Genomic DNA, 17,385 nt, shown 5'->3' on the forward strand with positions numbered 1-17,385 from the left:
GTTGATGCCTCTGGACAATGATGTGCATAGTATTCATGGAGTGTGCCAGCCAGGGAAGCTCGCCGGAGTCTTGGTGGCCAGAGCCAATACGCTGTGCTCGCCTCAGCAGCACACGCACTAACATTAGAGCCAAGATCTAGACATGGCCAACTGCCCATAGGCCTGACCTTGGGCTCCAGGCCCTCTGGAGGTCCAGGGGTTCCCATATAACGCAAAGCCCTCACCACCAATCATGCTGCTAGACTCTCAGTGGCCCAGGCCCCCGGGGTAACAAAGACAGGCCATTCCAAGGCGTAGAGCTACCTCCCAGGAGCCTCAGCCAGACCTCCCTTTGGGCAGGGTTTAATTGTTCACTATACAGCAGGTTTTATGTCTACTTTTACGTCTTTAACCCTGTACCCGGCGTTCTTGTCACTCCACCACCCCTGCCTCTGGGTCAGGCTTTCCTTGTGAGACAGCTCAGGGCCGAGAGCCCCGTGCCCGGCGCAGTCCTTCCGTTCCACAGCGCTCCGTGGCTGCTCTGACTTGCTAAGTTGGACCCAGGATCAGCCCATCCCCTGTGAGCGAAGTGACACCCCCACCCCAGGAAACAGTGGAGATTTAGGCAGTGACTGGAGAAGCCCCTCCAGTGGCCCTTCCCAAGATGCCATCCTGTTCTGAACTGCGCTGCCTCTGTCTTCACCTGGGAGGGGGAGAGCTTAAGGACCAATGCCAGTAATAGGTCATTGCCTATCAATATATAAAGCACTAGGGGAAATGGTGAACGACGTAGACTGATGAACAAGAACAGACCCAGAGACAAGGAGCCATGGGTCAGACTGCTGGACCTCAGAGGGAGGGTGGGGATAAAAGGGAGAGAGCAACCAAAGGACTTGTGTGCACACATATGAGCCTAACCAGTGGTCAAGGACAGTAGGGGGGGTGGGGGCATGAGTGGGGGGGGGTGGGGGATTGGAATGGGGGGTTGAGGACAAATATGTGATACCTTAATCAATAAAGAAATTAAATTAAATTTAAGAAAAATATATATATTTAAAAATATACATATAAAGCAGTTCATACGAAGCCAAAAAGCCTGATAGCATCCCATGTTTGAATCCTTCTCCTGAAGAGCGAGACGTACCTGACACAGGGGCCCAGAGGGCAGGTGCGTCTGCACTGCCCACGGTGCTGAGACCCTCTGCTGCCGGGAAGGAATCCCTGGCCCCAAAGTGTGTCTGTGGAGGGGAGAGGCTGGGGGTGGAGGGGGGGAGGTATTAGGGGAGACAGGGAAGCAGACATGGTGCTTTCATTACACCCTGAGCGGTTTCCTGCTCTCTCGGAGGGCAACAGGGCAAACGGGCAGAGTCATTCTTAGTTGGCGCTCAACAAAAGGGTTCTTGACCCACGTAATGCCCCATATTTGCCGAGAACCTGGCTTCGAATCGGGTCAACTCGCTGGACATCCGGAGGGGCCTGCACAGGACCTGCCGGACCTGGGGCAGCGGGAAGGAACCAGCCTTTTCAGGAGGCTCGCTCACCATGTGCAGTCCAAATATAAACAGTTGCCTCGGAGGCATTTCTTGAAACCCAAGATCTTCACAGAGATCTGCTGCTTTGAAGATGGTTTGCATCCCAGGGTGCTGTTCAGAACCTCCGCCCGCCCCCCTGCTGGGACTTGTCCCACTGATTCACTCTGGGCCTCTCTCCCTTTGGACTCATGGGGCGCAGAACAGGCGCAGGAAGGCGTTTAAGAGGGGAACACAAAAGGCACACCACTCCTCTGTCAGACCCCCTGCTGAGAGCTTGCTGGCTGGAAAATGCCTGTTGAACACGGAGAATAGGAAATCGGTTCCAGCTCGAAGGCTCTTTGTCTAGCTCACCGTTAACAGGCAAACCTGTTCTTCCTTTCAGCTGAATATGTGTTTTTCGGTGTTCCCTGGTTATACCCGGTCCACAGTTCATGCTTCAGGGTAAGTGCACTGGCCTGTGAACTGGTCTGCCGCTCATGGGCGGCAGCAGTAAACACGGGCCCTCTTTTGACCAAGCCACCGGGTGATCCAGGGCCAAGATCACTGGACCTTCATGCCGTTCCATTCATTCCCTCGCTGGGCAATTGTTGTGGGGTTGAACCCTGGGTTCAAAATAAGACCACCAGAGGCTGATGACTGATTAAAAAAAGCAGGCAAGGAATTATTGAACTGGCCAGGAGCACCACATGCAGGTGGCCACACTCACGATTGCACTGTTCCAGGTTTAGGCAGTCCTTTTAAAGGTCCAAACCACAAGAATTTTCCTTTGTTCTGAATTCTAAATTCTAAATGTTGGGAACAGCCCGCAGGGTCGCTCCCAGCCACATCCTGCTGGCCATTGGAATGTGGCCCTATCTTGCGATAGCAGATAATACAGAAGCAGACCTGGGCGGTTAATCTCTAAAGGTTATCTACAGTTTCTACTCCTGAAGCTACTGAGTCAGTGGGAATCAATCTCCTGTGGTCCCGGTCCACAGGCACAGGAAAACTGCCTTAGCCTCCAGGTCTCCATCTGGAAGCTGAGGTAACTACCCTATGTTTAAGCAAGTAAGCGAGTGCCGAAGCCAGAATAGCAGGGTTAAAATTCAAACAGCAGTTTTTACCCAAGGATGTGGTTGCTACCATATTTCACAATGGGGATAACGGCTCATTTTCCAAAAGCCTTGGGGCCCGCCTGTCACTTTGGAGCGATTACAAACCTGCACGCTTTGCCCTTAGAGAGTCCGGCACCGTGGCCCTGTCGCTGCAGACCACCTTCTCCCTGGCCTCCAACGTGACGCTGTTCGACCTGGCCGACGGGATGCAGAGGTGTGCCAACTCCTGCAGGTCCTCCGCCGAGGTCTGCCAGCTCCTGGGATCGCAGAGGCGCATCTTTAGAGGTGAGAGAACAGCCGTCTGGGACGGCCCCGCCCTTGCAGTTAGCACACCCCCGGGAGAGGAAAGTAAGGCGATCCGGGCTCGAGTTCAAGAAAGCGCGTCACAGAGCCAGGCCATCTTTGAAACGCGTTACGTGAAAGACCTTGGTGTCTGTGGACTGTGCACACGCAGGCGTGCACAGGCACAGTCTTGAAGTCAGCCTGCTGCCTCTTCTACTCCTACATGGGAGCGGATGCGATGGAGCAAAAACCACTCTTCTTTCCCTTGAAAAGCTCCTACGCTCTCTGGGGAGGCAGACGCCCACACAGAATTACCTGCTCGACAGCACCCCGCGGCTTCCTGGTGATACGCCATTCAGTAAGAGCAGCCTGGGGGATGTGACCGGCCATGTGTGCCGGTTTGCAGATTACCGATGCTCACACACACAGGCCAGGCTGTCACCGCCAGCCGCCCTGTGTCCGTCAGGATAATCTCCCTGCTCTTGTTCTTGCTTTATCTGTTTTGTCCAAAGCTTCTGCGGTGCATCTCCTGGAAAAAGCAGATGAAGGGAGGGATTAGAGACAAGTTCAAATGTGGGTCTTAGAGGGGGGGGTGCCTCTGGGAGCGGAAAACTGCTGACATCAAAGGGCTTCCTGGCAAAGGGGCTTGTCCCTGCTGCCGTCTCATAAGCGATGGGAGCGGCTCCCCTAAGCTCCTTCCCTGCGGGTTCGGGTGTGGCATCTGTGTGGGCCTCCCGCCTGGGCCCAGTAGGTGGCAGTTGCTCTCATTCAGCGTCACTGGGGAGTCAGCCTGAAGTTCATGTCCCTGTGGACCGACTGCTCTAAACCCAAAGTCCAGAGCTCTTTGGTTTTACTTTGTTTGTTTTTGTGATTCAAGGGTCCCCAGTCGTCCTCCTCAGTGAGCAGGATGGGGACCTTTCAATTCCATAAACACTCACCGAGGGCACCCTGGGTGGTCAGCCTGGTGTGAAGTTACGTTCTGTTCTGGTAAATGCATGCATGCCTTGCAGATCAAGTGGCCAGATACTTGGATTCCTGAAGTCCTGTTCAGAGCAACCTGTCCCCTCTCTGACTCCCATTCTTCCAGCGTGGATGTGTGTGGATCCTGGGAAAGCCCGTTTTCCTTATTGGGGTCCCATTCTTTTTCTTTCTTTCTTTCTTTCTTTTTTTTTTTTTTTTGGACTTTAATATTTTTAGAGCAGTGTCAGATTCACTGCAAAGTCGAGAATAAGATAGAGTGTGGGGGGCTGTTTCTCTGTTTCCCATCACCCGCACAGAAAAGGACAGGTTCCTGAGTGGAGGAGCTGGGGATTAAGAGATTAAAGAAAAAAAGAGACCAAGACACAGAAATAGATTCAAGCTGGGACCCAGGTGGGGGGCTGCCACTCTGATGGAGAGACAGTCAACCACCCACCACAGACAACACAGCGCATTTATTGGTTTCCAAAGGGGGATTTAAGGTCAAAGAAGTTTTGGGTGTGCCCAGGTCCTATTCATTCCCTCATTCCTGGGATTTAGCATATCAAGACCTGGGTAAGTCAAATCGTTACTGATTTGGGGGAAACATGTTCCCAGGGTGTGGCTCTGCCTACGCCTTGAGTTCAGCTGATGATAATTAAAGGTCATCCATGTGCATTCCCAAGGGGCCCTCTACCCAGAGATATCCTGCATGCCCCCATGTCCCCACACGTGCTGGTCCCCACACGTGGTCTCTCCTTCCAGAGCTTGTGAAGACAGAGACACATCTCTGTTCTTGATCCCACGTCTTCAGGTTTTGCCAACACACGCAGCTTGGTCCCTCGCTCACCAGTGAGGGCTAGGGAGGCGGGCGTACAGGCAGGAGCTCTCAGGCTCTGACATCTGGGCGTTCCCAACATCTGGGGGCAGCACTGATGACTCTGGACGCGGCCCTGGGAAAGGCGGGCTTTGACCCTTCGGTTCACAAAACACGTACTTCCTCTCCTCTCGGAACCCTCCAGCCCTCCTGTCCCCCGAGGGTTAGAATCCTTGGAAATCCCCCCGGCGGGCTCCCGGCCTCCGACTTACATAAGTTCTCATTGTCTGTCCGGCGGATGTCATGCCCAGGAAGGGCCCTGGGAACTGGGGAGGCAGAACAATCCCACCGCCGGGCTTCAGACGCACAGGGGGTTCTGCTGGTTCCGTGGGGTGGATTGATGGTAGGAGAACTCTATTCTTGGGGAGTTTTCAGGAGAGCAGCGCCTCCACCGCAGGGGCAGGCCGGCTGCCCCTGCGTTCCCAGGAACCTGCCTCCGTGCCAGGCGAGCCGCCCGCCAGCACGCTGGGTTCGGGGGCGGGATGGAAGGAAAACATGACACGCGCGTCCGGAGACCATCTAATCGGGCCAGGCACCTCGGGCTGGCCGCCGGACAAGGCCGGAGCTGGCCCGGCCGCCTCGGCCCCGGAGGTATTCCTTCAGAGGAAGGCTGAGGACGGGCAGCGCCTTCAGAGCAGCGAGGAGGGATTGCGGGGCGTTAGGACCTCTGTGCTGCCAGCTCTGCAGTGTCGGCCTGGTGAGATTTTTCATTTTTTTGTTTTTCTCCCTTAAATACAGACTTTTCACAATAAACAAAGGAAATTCTATCGCACACGCAAACAGGGCTCTGATGGAGCACGTCAGCCTCCTCTGATAAAGACAGGAAATTTGGTGTTGGGAACCAAAGTTGTGTCCTAAACTTACCTCCCTGTGACCAGGCCATCCAGCCGGCCCCGAGCTCTCAGGACTCAGAAAAGGAGGCTGATGCTGGGACCCCCATCCCACTCCCCCCACCACCACACACACACACACACACACACACACACACACACACACACTGTGTGGGCATCCGCTCCTGTCACCAGAACTGGCGTAGGCAGGGACAGTTCCGCCGTGTTGAGAACTGGTTTCTGAATAGGCTGGTGTCTTCCCTAAGGTGGGAGAGGGGAGACCGTCCTCACGGCATGGCTCTCTCCCCGTCTGAACTGGCTCGGTCTGCCAGCTGCAGCAGCACATGTCAGGCTTGCTGTGCCCTGCACCCGGGTCTGAGCTACTGCTTACTCTCCCGTTGGTTTCATAGTTTTGTTCTATTGTCTGTGTACCCCAATTGCATGTGTCATTTTGGGGAGGGACTTACCTTAGATGGTAGAATGTACCCTCATTGTGTCTGCTGTGTACAATCCCAGAGCGTCCAATGTGTACAATCCCAGAGAGGTCCAACGTGTACAATCCCAGAGAGGTCCAATGTGTACAATCCCAGAGAGGTCCAATGTGTACAATCCCAGAGAGGTCCAATGTGTACAATCCCAGAGAGGTCCAATGTGTACAATCCCAGAGAGGGTCTAACGTGTACAATCCCAGAGAGGTCCAATGTGTACAATCCCAGAGCGTCCAACATGTACAATCCCAGAGAGGTCCAACGTGTACAACCCCAGAGAGGTCCAACGTGTACAATCCAGAGAGGTCCAACATGTACAATCCCAGAGAGGGTCCAACGTGTACAATCCAGAGAGGTCCAACGTGTACAATCCCAGAGAGTTCCAACGTGTACAATCACAGGAGGTCCAATGTGTATAATACAATACCAGAGAGGGTCCAATGTGTACAATCCCGGAGAGGCCACATGCCCAACATGAGAGCTTCTTAATAATAATGAAAATGGTGCTTTGTCATTGAAATGACACACCCAGGGTCCACACACACAGCCAGGTGGGTACACATGGACGAAATGGGGCCTTAAAGTCAAGCATGTAGGAAGCCTGAAAGATGCACACCTTCGTGGCCTGCCTGTCACTCGTGGTGATGTGGTGACGAGGTCCAGCAGCACCTTCTGCATGTGGACCAGTCTCTGAAGTGCCGGAGACCCAGAGATGAATAAGCTGGGAGACACGGTCAGTGTAGTGGGGAAGCAGGCAGGGGATACCATAAAACTACAGCCCACAGAGAGCAGGCCATCTCCCACTGCCCCCCATCTCCCACTGCCCCCCATCTCCCACTGCCCCCCCATCTCCCACTGCCCCCCCATCTCCCACTGCCCCCCCATCTCCCACTGCCCCCCCATTTCCCACTGCCCCCCGTCTCCCACTGCCCCCATCTCCCACTGTCCCCCATCTCCCACTGCCCCCCATCTCCCACTGCCCCCCCATCTCCCACTGCCCCCCATCTCCCACTGCCCCCCATCTCCCACTGCCCCCCCATCTCCCACTGCCCCCCATCTCCCACTGCCCCCCATCTCCCACTGCCCCCTCCATCTCCCACTGCCCCCCATCTCCCACTGCCCCCCCATCTCCCACTGCCCCCCCATCTCCCACTGCCCCCCATCTCCCACTGCCCCCCATCTCCCACTGCCCCATCTCCCACTGCCCCCCCATCTCCCACTGCCCCCTCCATCTCCCACTGCCCCCTCCATCTCCCACTGCCCCCCATCTCCCACTGCCCCCCATCTCCCACTGCCCCCCCATCTCCCACTGCCCCCCATCTCCCACTGCCCCCCATCTCCCACTGCCCCCCCATCTCCCACTGCCCCCCCATCTCCCACTGCCCCCATCTCCCACTGCCCCCTCCATCTCCCACTGCCCCCCCATCTCCCACTGCCCCCCCATCTCCCACTGCCCCCCATCTCCCACTGCCCCCCATCTCCCACTGCCCCATCTCCCACTGCCCCCCCATCTCCCACTGCCCCCTCCATCTCCCACTGCCCCCTCCATCTCCCACTGCCCCCCATCTCCCACTGCCCCCCATCTCCCACTGCCGCCCCATCTCCCACTGCCCCCCATCTCCCACTGCCCCCCATCTCCCACTGCCCCCCCATCTCCCACTGCCCCCATCTCCCACTGCCCCCTCCATCTCCCACTGCCCCCCCATCTCCCACTGCCCCCTCCATCTCCCACTGCCCCCTCCATCTCCCACTGCCCCCCATCTCCCACTGCCCCCCCCATCTCCCACTGCCCCCCCCATCTCCCACTGCCCCCATCTCCCACTGCCCCCCATCTACCACTGCCCCCCATCTCCCACTGCCCCCATCTCCCACTGCCCCCTCCATCTCCCACTGCCCCCTCCATCTCCCACTGCCCCCATCTCCAACTGCCCCCTCCATCTCCCACTGCCCCCTCCATCTCCCACTGCCCCCCATCTCCCACTGCCCCCCCATTTCCCACTGCCCCCCGTCTCCCACTGCCCCCCGTCTCCCACTGCCCCCCATCTCTCACTGCCCCCCATCTCCCACTGCCCCCCATCTCCCACTGCCCCCCCATCTCCCACTGCCCCACCATTTCCCACTGCCCCGCGTCTCCCACTGCCCCCCGTCTCCCACTGCCCCCCATCTCCCACTGCCCCCCATCTCCCACTGCCCCCCATCTCCCACTGCCCCCCATCTCCCACTGCCCCCCCATCTCCCACTGCCCCACCATTTCCCACTGCCCCCCGTCTCCCACTGCCCCCCGTCTCCCACTGCCCCCCGTCTCCCACTGCCCCCCGTCTCCCACTGTCCCCCGTCTCCCACTGCCCCCCGTCTCCCACTGCCCCCCCATCTCCCACTGCCCCCCGTCTCCCACTGCCCCCCGTCTCCCACTGCCCCCCGTCTCCCACTGTCCCCCGTCTCCCACTGTCCCCCGTCTCCCACTGCCCCCCCATCTCCCACTGCCCCCCCATTTCCCACTGCCCCCCGTCTCCCACTGCCCCCCGTCTCCCACTGTCCCCCGTCTTCCACTGCCCCCCGTCTCCCACTGCCCCCCGTCTCCCACTGTCCCCCGTCTCCCACTGCCCCCCCATCTCCCACTGCCCCCCATCTCCCACTGCCCCCCCATCTCCCACTGCCCCCCGTCTCCCACTGCCCCCCGTCTCCCACTGCCCCCCGTCTCCCACTGCCCCCCGTCTCCCACTGCCCCCCATCTCCCACTGCCCCCCCATCTCCCACTGTCCCCATCTCCCACTGTCCCCCCATCTCCCACTGCCCCCCCATCTCCCACTGCCCCCCGTCTCCCACTGCCCCCCCATCTCCCACTGCCCCCCGTCTCCCACTGCCCCCCGTCTCCCACTGCCCCCCGTCTCCCACTGCCCCCCGTCTCCCACTGCCCCCCGTCTCCCACTGTCCCCCGTCTCCCACTGTCCCCCGTCTCCCACTGCCCCCCCATCTCCCACTGCCCCCCATCTCCCACTGCCCCCCCATCTCCCACTGCCCCCCGTCTCCCACTGCCCCCCGTCTCCCACTGTCCCCCGTCTCCCACTGCCCCCCGTCTCCCACTGCCCCCCGTCTCCCACTGCCCCCCATCTCCCACTGCCCCCCCATCTCCCACTGTCCCCATCTCCCACTGCCCCCCGTCTCCCACTGCCCCCCGTCTCCCACTGCCCCCCGTCTCCCACTGCCCCCCATCTCCCACTGCCCCCCCATCTCCCACTGTCCCCATCTCCCACTGTCCCCATCTCCCACTGCCCCCCATCTCCCACTGCCCCCCCATCTCCCACTGTCCCCCGTCTCCCACTGCCCCCCGTCTCCCACTGCCCCCCGTCTCCCACTGCCCCCCGTCTCCCACTGCCCCCCGTCTCCCACTGCCCCCGTCTCCCACTGCCCCCGTCTCCCACTGCCCCCCGTCTCCCACTGCCCCCCCATCTCCCACTGCCCCCCATCTCCCACTGCCCCCCCATCTCCCACTGCCCCCCCATCTCCCACTGCCCCCCGTCTCCCACTGCCCCCCCATCTCCCACTGCCCCCCCATCTCCCACTGCCCCCCCATCTCCCACTGCCCCCCATCTCCCATTGCCCCCCATCTCCCACTGCCCCCCCATCTCCCACTGCCCCCCCATCTCCCACTGCCCCCCCCATCTCCCGCTGCCCCCCATCTCCCGCTGTCCCCATCTCCCACTGCCCCCGTCTCCCACTGTCCCCCGTCTCCCGCTGCCCCCCGTCTCCCGCTGCCCCCCGTCTCCCGCTGCCCCCCGTCTCCCGCTGCCCCCCTTCTCCCGCTGCCCCCCGTCTCCCGCTGCCCCCCGTCTCCCGCTGCCCCCCGTCTCCCACTGCCCCCCGTCTCCCACTGCCCCCCGTCTCCCACTGCCCCCCATCTCCCACTGTCCCCCATCTCCCGCTGCCCCCCATCTCCCGCTGCCCCCCCATCTCTTAGGCTGCACAGACACAGGCTGAGGCGCCTTCAGCCCGAGGCAGGTCTGACCCCTCAGCTTCCTCCCTGGAGCATGGTCTCGGCTTCTGGGTGTGTGCGATCACCCCCGCAGAGCTTGCACGAGAAGATCCCACACCTCGAAGGCCGTCCTTGCCGTGGACTGGAGCTGGGCCAGCTCCCTGTTTCTCCCGGCATCTCGGTCTCGGCGTGTATGTGAACGCTCAGCAGAGCGGCCTGGGGGCCGACGCGGGGGAGGAGGGCAGAAGGCAGGACGGACCTGGGCGGGGAGCGGGCCCCGGCAGGCTTTTGGAGACCTGTCCCCGGAGCCTCTGCCGTGGAGAGTTCCCGTGTCCTACGGCCTGAGGGGGCGGAGGCTGTGTTTGGTTTCACCGTCCTGTTCTCCATTCCAGCCGGCAGCCTGTGCAAGCGGAAGACCCCGGAGTGCGACAAGGAGACCTCCGTCTGCACGGACCTGGACGGGGTGGCGCTGTGCCAGTGCAAGGCGGGCTACTTCCAGTTCAACAGGATGGACCACTCCTGCCGAGGTGCCTGCCGCTTCTCAGCGCTGTGGCCGCCTTGCTTTCCTCTGCGGGGGCTCCTCCTGCTCCGGGCGCCCGCTCCAAGCTCTAAGGGGGTAGCCGGCCCTTGTGGTTCGGCTCACCGCAGGGTAGAACACATGACCTCCTTGGAATGACAGCCTTATCTCTGACCCTGCGCTGGCCAGGCCCCTGGATTCAAAGGGAAAGAAAAGAGAATGGAATGCCTGTGGCTGGCAATGTCTTTCCTTCTCTTTTCTTCTTTTCTCCACCTTAAGGAAGCTAGACAAATTGTTTTAATTCCCAAAGCTTTATTCTGTTGCCTGCTAACCTTTTTAAAGGGTGACACAAGTACGAAATCAGGCTGTACCTTTTAGCAGCAGCTGTGGCCCAAGTGGGTCAGACCCCCCACTTTGGCCTCCCTGGTCACCTGTCCTCTTCGCTCAGCCTCAGTTTCCTCTTCTGTGAGACGGGCGTGGTGACGCTTCATTGACGTTCTAAGAGCTAAAGAGGGCGATATACACATAAGGCGGTGCTGTGGAAGACACTGCGCTGTGTCTTACCCACGTTGTGGTTGTTGTTGAACCACGAGCCTTGGTTTTTAAAGGTTTCATAAAGTATTGAAGGATGGAAAGCTAATCCCGCAAACCCTGTAGGTGGGGCTTACGTTCATTTAGTTTGAGATGAGAGGCTGCTCAGCGGTGTAGGGTAGAGCCCAGCTCCAGAGTGCGGAGTACCCTGACGGTGAAGGACCGCAGCCGCCAACCCCGGCTGGCGATCGGTGTCCTGGAATCGGAGTCAGATAGCATACTTGCGAAAAGCAGCGTGCCACTTAGAGCTGTCAGGACTGCCTGCCGGAGGACTCATTCTGTCAGGAGGGGATAAAAATACATTTGAGGGCAGCGCTGTCGTCCTGAGCATCAGACCCCGGGGCTTGGGTTCACATACGCCCTCCGCTCTGCATGCAGGCCCCGCGGGGGGCGCTGAGGAGCAGGCCGTGCTCCATGCTGGGCGGCTTCACGGCGTTCCTCAGCATGTCAGGCTGCCGCCTTCATACAAAGAGACAGACGCTTCCTGATTCCATCTTATCTGGGTTCATGCCAGGTGTTCCTTGCCTTGTGGGAAGGTGACCTCTGCTAAAACCCACCCCCTGGGGCAGCGTGGCTGTCGGGAGGGAGAGGGAAGGGGGCAGAGGTGCAGGCATACAGAGTGCCAGCCGGGTACCCCGCGCCTCTGGAGCTTCTGTGGCCACTTCTGCCCCTGGCTGGGCCCGGCCGCTTCCCCTCTGCTTCCAAGTCAGCAGTCTCCTATTTGTGTCCCCTGCAGACGAGCATTAGTGATGGCATAGCCGTCAGAGGTTTTTCAAATGCAGTGACACAGGCCCCGGCGCTCTGTTTATCCACGGATGACCCAGGAAGCAGCATAAAGAAACTGCGGTTAGCTCGGGGGCTTGCTGCCAAGGGCCTCTGCAGCCTCGTTTCTGCAGATAGGTTTTCCTTGGTAGCCGTCAGGCCTCTGATGAGTGCAGGTGGGAGCTCCGTGGTCACAGCCCTGTCCACCGGGTTCGGATAGGTCAGCAGTGACATCTTCTGGCCAGATGTCAGCAGTGACATCTTGGGGCTGGAGCACAGAGGTATTTAAATTGAGTCCCCTTTGGACACCGCCTATCAGGGGTCAGCCCCCTGTGGAAATGGAAGATAGAGGTGTGGGTGTGTTTTCTAAATCTCTGCAGTTCATATTTGCACACTAGCATAGCTGCGTTGTTACCTGGTGTGCACACACTCGTGCACACATGCATGCACACACACATACTTAGTGTCTCCCGTGTCTTTACAGTGCCTTGACTAGGCTTGCTAACCATTCATAAGATTAAAGTAGGTGACCTTCCCACAGGTATCGTGGCCTCCTGCCATCATACAGGCTTCAGGATGAATTCCAGCTGCCTGTTGGCAGGTCTCTTTCTCTCAGCAAGTCCCTTGAGGGCAGCACCTATGTCTAGGATGTGCTCAGTATGTTGTGGGGTTTGAAATGTCTGTCGAATGAATGCCGAATGAAATGTCTGTCGAATGAACAGCGGATTGTAGGGCAGCAAACGACAGGACAAGACTGGCAGGGCTTGAGTTAGTTTCTTGCAAGAGAACAAGAGTGTTTAGGACTCCACGACTTATTTGTCTTAAAGGACAGAGGCTGGAATTTCACAGACTGTTCTTTTCTCTTTCAGCATGTGAAGACGGATATAGGCTTGAAAACGAAACCTGTATGAGGTAGGCTCCAGGTTCACTTATTATGATGCATTGGTTAGAAAATAGAAGCCCGGTGCACAAAATTCATCCAGCTCAGCCTGCACCCTCTCCAATCTCGGACCCTTTGGGGGATGTCTGACTGCCAGTTTAGGCCCAGTCCTGCCTAAACCGGCAGTTGGACATCCCTCTTACAATCCGGGACTGCTGGCTCCCAACCGCTTGCCTGCTTGCCAGCCTGATCACCTCCAAACCATTCCCCTGCCAGCCTGATCGATGTCTAACTGCTCCTTTGCCAGCCCAATCACCCCCAACTGCCCTTCCCTGCTATCCCAGTTGCCCCTAACTGCCCTCCCCTGCTGTCCCAGTTGCCCCTAACTGCCCTTCCCTGCTGGCCTGGTCACCCCTAATTGCCCTCCCTTACAGGCCTGGTCACCTCCAACTACTGTCCCCTGCCAGCCTGATCACCCAGAGCTACCCTCCCTTGCCGGCCATCTTGTGGTGGCCATCTTGTGCAAGGGCATGAGGGTCAATTTGCATATTACCTCTCTATCCTATAGGATTACTTAGAAAATTGTCTCAATGATTTCTTTTGAGATTTGAGACTGATTCTTATTCTTTTTCCTTGTTGACTTGCAGTTGCCCATTTGGCCTTGGTGGTCTCAACTGTGGAAACCGTGAGTATGCAGAAGGGGCCAGTTCCGCGTGGGCAGGGCCTGGCAGGGCTGTCAGCGAGCAGGGTGTCTGTCCCTCCGCTCCTCTGTTCAGATCCGCTGTTCTCGCAGCCCCTGTGCTGGGAGGTGTGTGGAAAGCAGAGCGCTCTGCAGGGACTGAGGGCTGGTGGGGAGATAAACACCTCCCGCAGCAGCCCCGGCTGAGAGTGTCACTACAGTGAACTAAGTGTGAGGCATGAGGCAGGCCTGGAGGGGCCGCACCCAAGGAGAATCGAATCCCTGCTCCTGGGAGGGGATGGTTTGCAGGTTTTGGAAGACATTGGCAGGTCTGGAGGAGGCAGGAGGAAGAACAACTTAAAGGTCTCGGGGCAGCCTGGGCCATGGTATTCGCTGGACAGCATGTACGTGGACGTGGCTGAGGATAGAGGAAGAGGAAGGCGGAGAGTGGAGGACCAGGTTGGCAGAGGACAGGGGACCAAGCTGTTGGGGGTTTGGATGGCCAGCCTGAGAGTATAGACTGATCACTGTCTGTTGTGGGACTAGCAGGTCTTAGAGCAGGAAGGCAGTTCGGACAAGAAAATGAAGCCGGGCTGCGGTGAGGAGGACAGACTGGGCGGAGGGGAACATGGCAGGGTACAGACTCCAGAGCAGTCATAGCCGGGGCTCGGGCTAGAATCTGCTTGTTGCTGGTCACGCACTGGAAGCACAGCGGGTAGGATGGCAGTAGCTAGCTGTGTGCATGCGTGGTGCGCGTCACACTTGATTTAGTTCTTTGAAAGAAAGCAGTTGTGATGAATTTGGAATCACTTTCACTGACATTTTCTTATATGGAAACCTGACAAATTGAATTGCCCTCAAAGTTATGAAAGATATTCTGGGGTGTAGGATGGAAAGGAAATAATAACACTCGGTGCTTCATTTTAAGATTATTTTGTCCTTTATTTTATAGGTAAACATGCCAACAGTGTTTACTTAGACCAAAAGTAGACACGATTTTATCTGACATGTGTAATAGTCCCCATATCTGTTCCCCAGTGGCACACCTTGCATTTTATGTTCTCGTAAACTTTCTTTGCTCGTAAACTTTCTTTTAGTAAGTTTATTATGTGCCTTTTTTGAACGTGAATAATACATTAGGTAAAATAAAACAAATTCCATCCTGAGTACACACGCTCTGGGTGTACTCAGCGTGGAGTCATTTGAAGACCAGACTCTAGAGATTTGGGGTTAAATATCCATCTAGGACTGCCGGTAACTTCGGTCATCCGATTTATCCCAACTCCAGACTAGCAGAGGTTACAGTAGACAGTCTCAGAGAAAGACTGGAAGTGCTTCCAAAGCAACTATCAATATATTTAAAGTCATACTGAACCGAGAGGGAGGAACCCACAGAATGAATGATTAACTTCTTTTAAAAAGTAGCCACCTGCGGCCACTGAGTGGTGGAGTAAGTGACCCTAAGGTCGTTAGCAGTTCCTAGGGGCGGCATGAAGCAGCTTGAAGTGCAGACGTTTGTTACGATGGACCGAGTCATCACACACCAAAGGTGCTCCATGTCACTGTGACCTGATTTTTACTCCCAACACTTCTAACGTCAGATATGTGGGGTTTCCTCCCCTCGAGCAGTTCTGACACCCCTCAGACCTCACAGGTGAAGGGCTGAGTCCCACAAGACACCCCCCACTCAGACACCAATCCCGTGTCCAGGCCTGTGGGACTCAAGACCAATCAGCTGTAAATCAGGGGTTCCCTGGCCCCCCTCATCAGATTCAGTACTTTGCTAGAACATAGAGAATCCTTAAACTGGTCAGGAAGAGAGGAGTGGTTTGCACCCAAGAATAAACCAGACAAGACCTAGGACTTTTTCAATGTGGAAAACGGAGGCTGAGCAGTCAGGTAAAACATGTAAGATACCTGAGACTCGTTTCGCCGAATGCTGCGATGCCAGCACCGAAGGGCATGGTCTTTAGAAGAGATGGTGGTGGGGCCCACAGGAGTGACTCCAGCACTAGCCTGCGGGCCTTGTCCTGAGACAGTGGTCGGCAAACTCATTAGTCAGCACAGCCAAGTATCAACAGTCCAACGATTGAAATTTCTTTTGAGAGCCAGTTTTTTTTAAACTTAAACTATATAGGTAGGTACATTGTTATTAACTTATTTAGGTTACGCCTAAGCTGGCCTTTGCTAAAAACTCAAGGGGCCAAAGGTCCGCATGTGGCTCTCGAGCCGCAGTTTGCCGACCACTGTCCTAAGACATTAGACGGATTAAAAACAGAGAGCCGTAGATAACATGAAGAATCGTTTAAGCAAGGGAGGAGATCACAACAGAGTTGCATCACATTCGTATGGAATATAGTCCTGTCAGATGGCAAAGAGTGAATGAGCAAGAGGGGCGGAGTGTGGGCAGGGCGTGTGGAGCTGCAGCAGCCGTGGGGGGAGCCAGGGAGCAGGAGGGGAGAGGGGCCACCTGCCCCGTCCTCCTGGGGCCTCTCGGCCCTGACAGGCTCTCATAGAATGAGCCAGTGACTCGGACCCGCTTTGGTCAAACAGCTTCTCAAAACATTTTTACCGGAGATGCTTCCTACTCTTCAGAGAAGGGAAGAGTGAGCCTCAGAAGGGGAAGTGGACGTAAGGAAAGCCCTCTAGCGGTGGAGGAAAGGGGAGTGAGTGCACGGCATTGTCCTAAGTGGCAGCTAGTGGTCCCCCTATCCTCTCCCCGTCTCCCCCTAGGATTATTAACCCTTTGCACTCCGCTGTCCCCTCTCAGGGGACATCGGAATTCTAGCATATCACTCGGATGTCCCCTCTCAGGGGACATTGCAGTTTATTAGTGATTACGGGGAATTGAGTTAATTCAACGCACGTTTCGCAAAGTAGCGTCGAGTACCTGCTAGCCAATGTCCAGAATGGTTCGGAGTAGCTGGTAGCCAATGTCCAGAATGGTTCGGAGTGCAAAGGGTTAAATATGATAGGTGCCTGGAGATGACAAACCCCTACATCCGTGGGCTGTTCCGTAAGTTTCTGTGTCTCCCCATTTTGTGTGTGGGGTCTTGGAAGTAGCCAGGATTTCTCCCTGATCTGGGACTTTTTTCTGTTTATCCAAGTTGCTCTCATGTCCAGCAGGGGGCACACTGCTGTCTGGATGGAGCCTAGCTCCTGGCCACCTTTTGTTGGTGACGCGTGTGTTAACTCAGTGATGGCGTGTAAATACCACTTTATGATGTTGACAGCTGTATTGGTGTTAGTGTTGCCAGGCAACTAGCAGGGGCTGATAACAAATAGTATCTGCCACCTGCTCCGTTCCCGGAGTCCGAGACCAGCCCTGGGCGTGGGTGAAGGAATCAGGAACACCTGAACTTCATCCCCGTCTGAGGCCACGGCGCCTCGGAAATCTGGCTTGTCACTCAGTGTTCTGTGCCAAACACCAGGGCTCTGACCTCTCTGCACTGCCACTTCTGTCATCCAGAGGCAGTGAGTGCCTCTGGGAGCTGTGCTTGGGCTGGGTTATTGTAGACAACAACTGCTTGCTCTCTCTGCATCCTTGGGGTACACATCTTGCCGAAGCTCCATGAGTCAGGCGCCCAGGTTTGTCCAGCCAAGCCATGGCCTTGAGCCTCCCTCACGCCTACATTCCTGGGAGTCGTCCACTGTATCCTGGGGTTCTGCATATCCTACGACCTGTCTGTCCAATTAGCTCTCTAGTTGTGTCCAGATCGCACGCCTCGTTCCTCACAGAGAATGTCCTTCAGATTGCGAGGGCAGTTGGAGCCCTTCTTTCACATCCCTTAGTCCTGAGGTGGCGAGGGCCCAGCGTGACTCCCGTGTGCTCCTGGCAGGGCCGCCCACACCTGGCAGCTCAGGGTGGCACCTGTCTCATCACTGCCCTCCTTTGGATTATGTTCCCACGTCAACCATCTCTATTTATACCCCAGATTCCAGCA

At 57.1% G+C, this 17,385-nt stretch overlaps 1 protein-coding gene across 1 annotated transcript in view; it reads left to right on the forward strand.

Annotated features, from left to right (window-relative positions):
- The window catches only part of HEG1 (heart development protein with EGF like domains 1), a 99,012-nt gene that overhangs the window by 61,253 nt on the left and 20,374 nt on the right, over positions 1 to 17,385 (forward strand). The window contains exons 10-14 of the mRNA XM_084871501.1: positions 1,894 to 1,952; positions 2,730 to 2,890; positions 10,405 to 10,539; positions 12,752 to 12,794; positions 13,410 to 13,447. Coding sequence (XP_084727627.1) covers positions 1,894 to 1,952; positions 2,730 to 2,890; positions 10,405 to 10,539; positions 12,752 to 12,794; positions 13,410 to 13,447 — 436 coding nt within the window. The remainder of the gene's footprint in view (positions 1 to 1,893; positions 1,953 to 2,729; positions 2,891 to 10,404; positions 10,540 to 12,751; positions 12,795 to 13,409; positions 13,448 to 17,385) is intronic.

Source organism: Pipistrellus hanaki (assembly GCF_964339955.1).
Source record: "Pipistrellus hanaki genome assembly, chromosome: 2".
Lineage (NCBI taxonomy): Eukaryota > Metazoa > Chordata > Mammalia > Chiroptera > Vespertilionidae > Pipistrellus > Pipistrellus hanaki.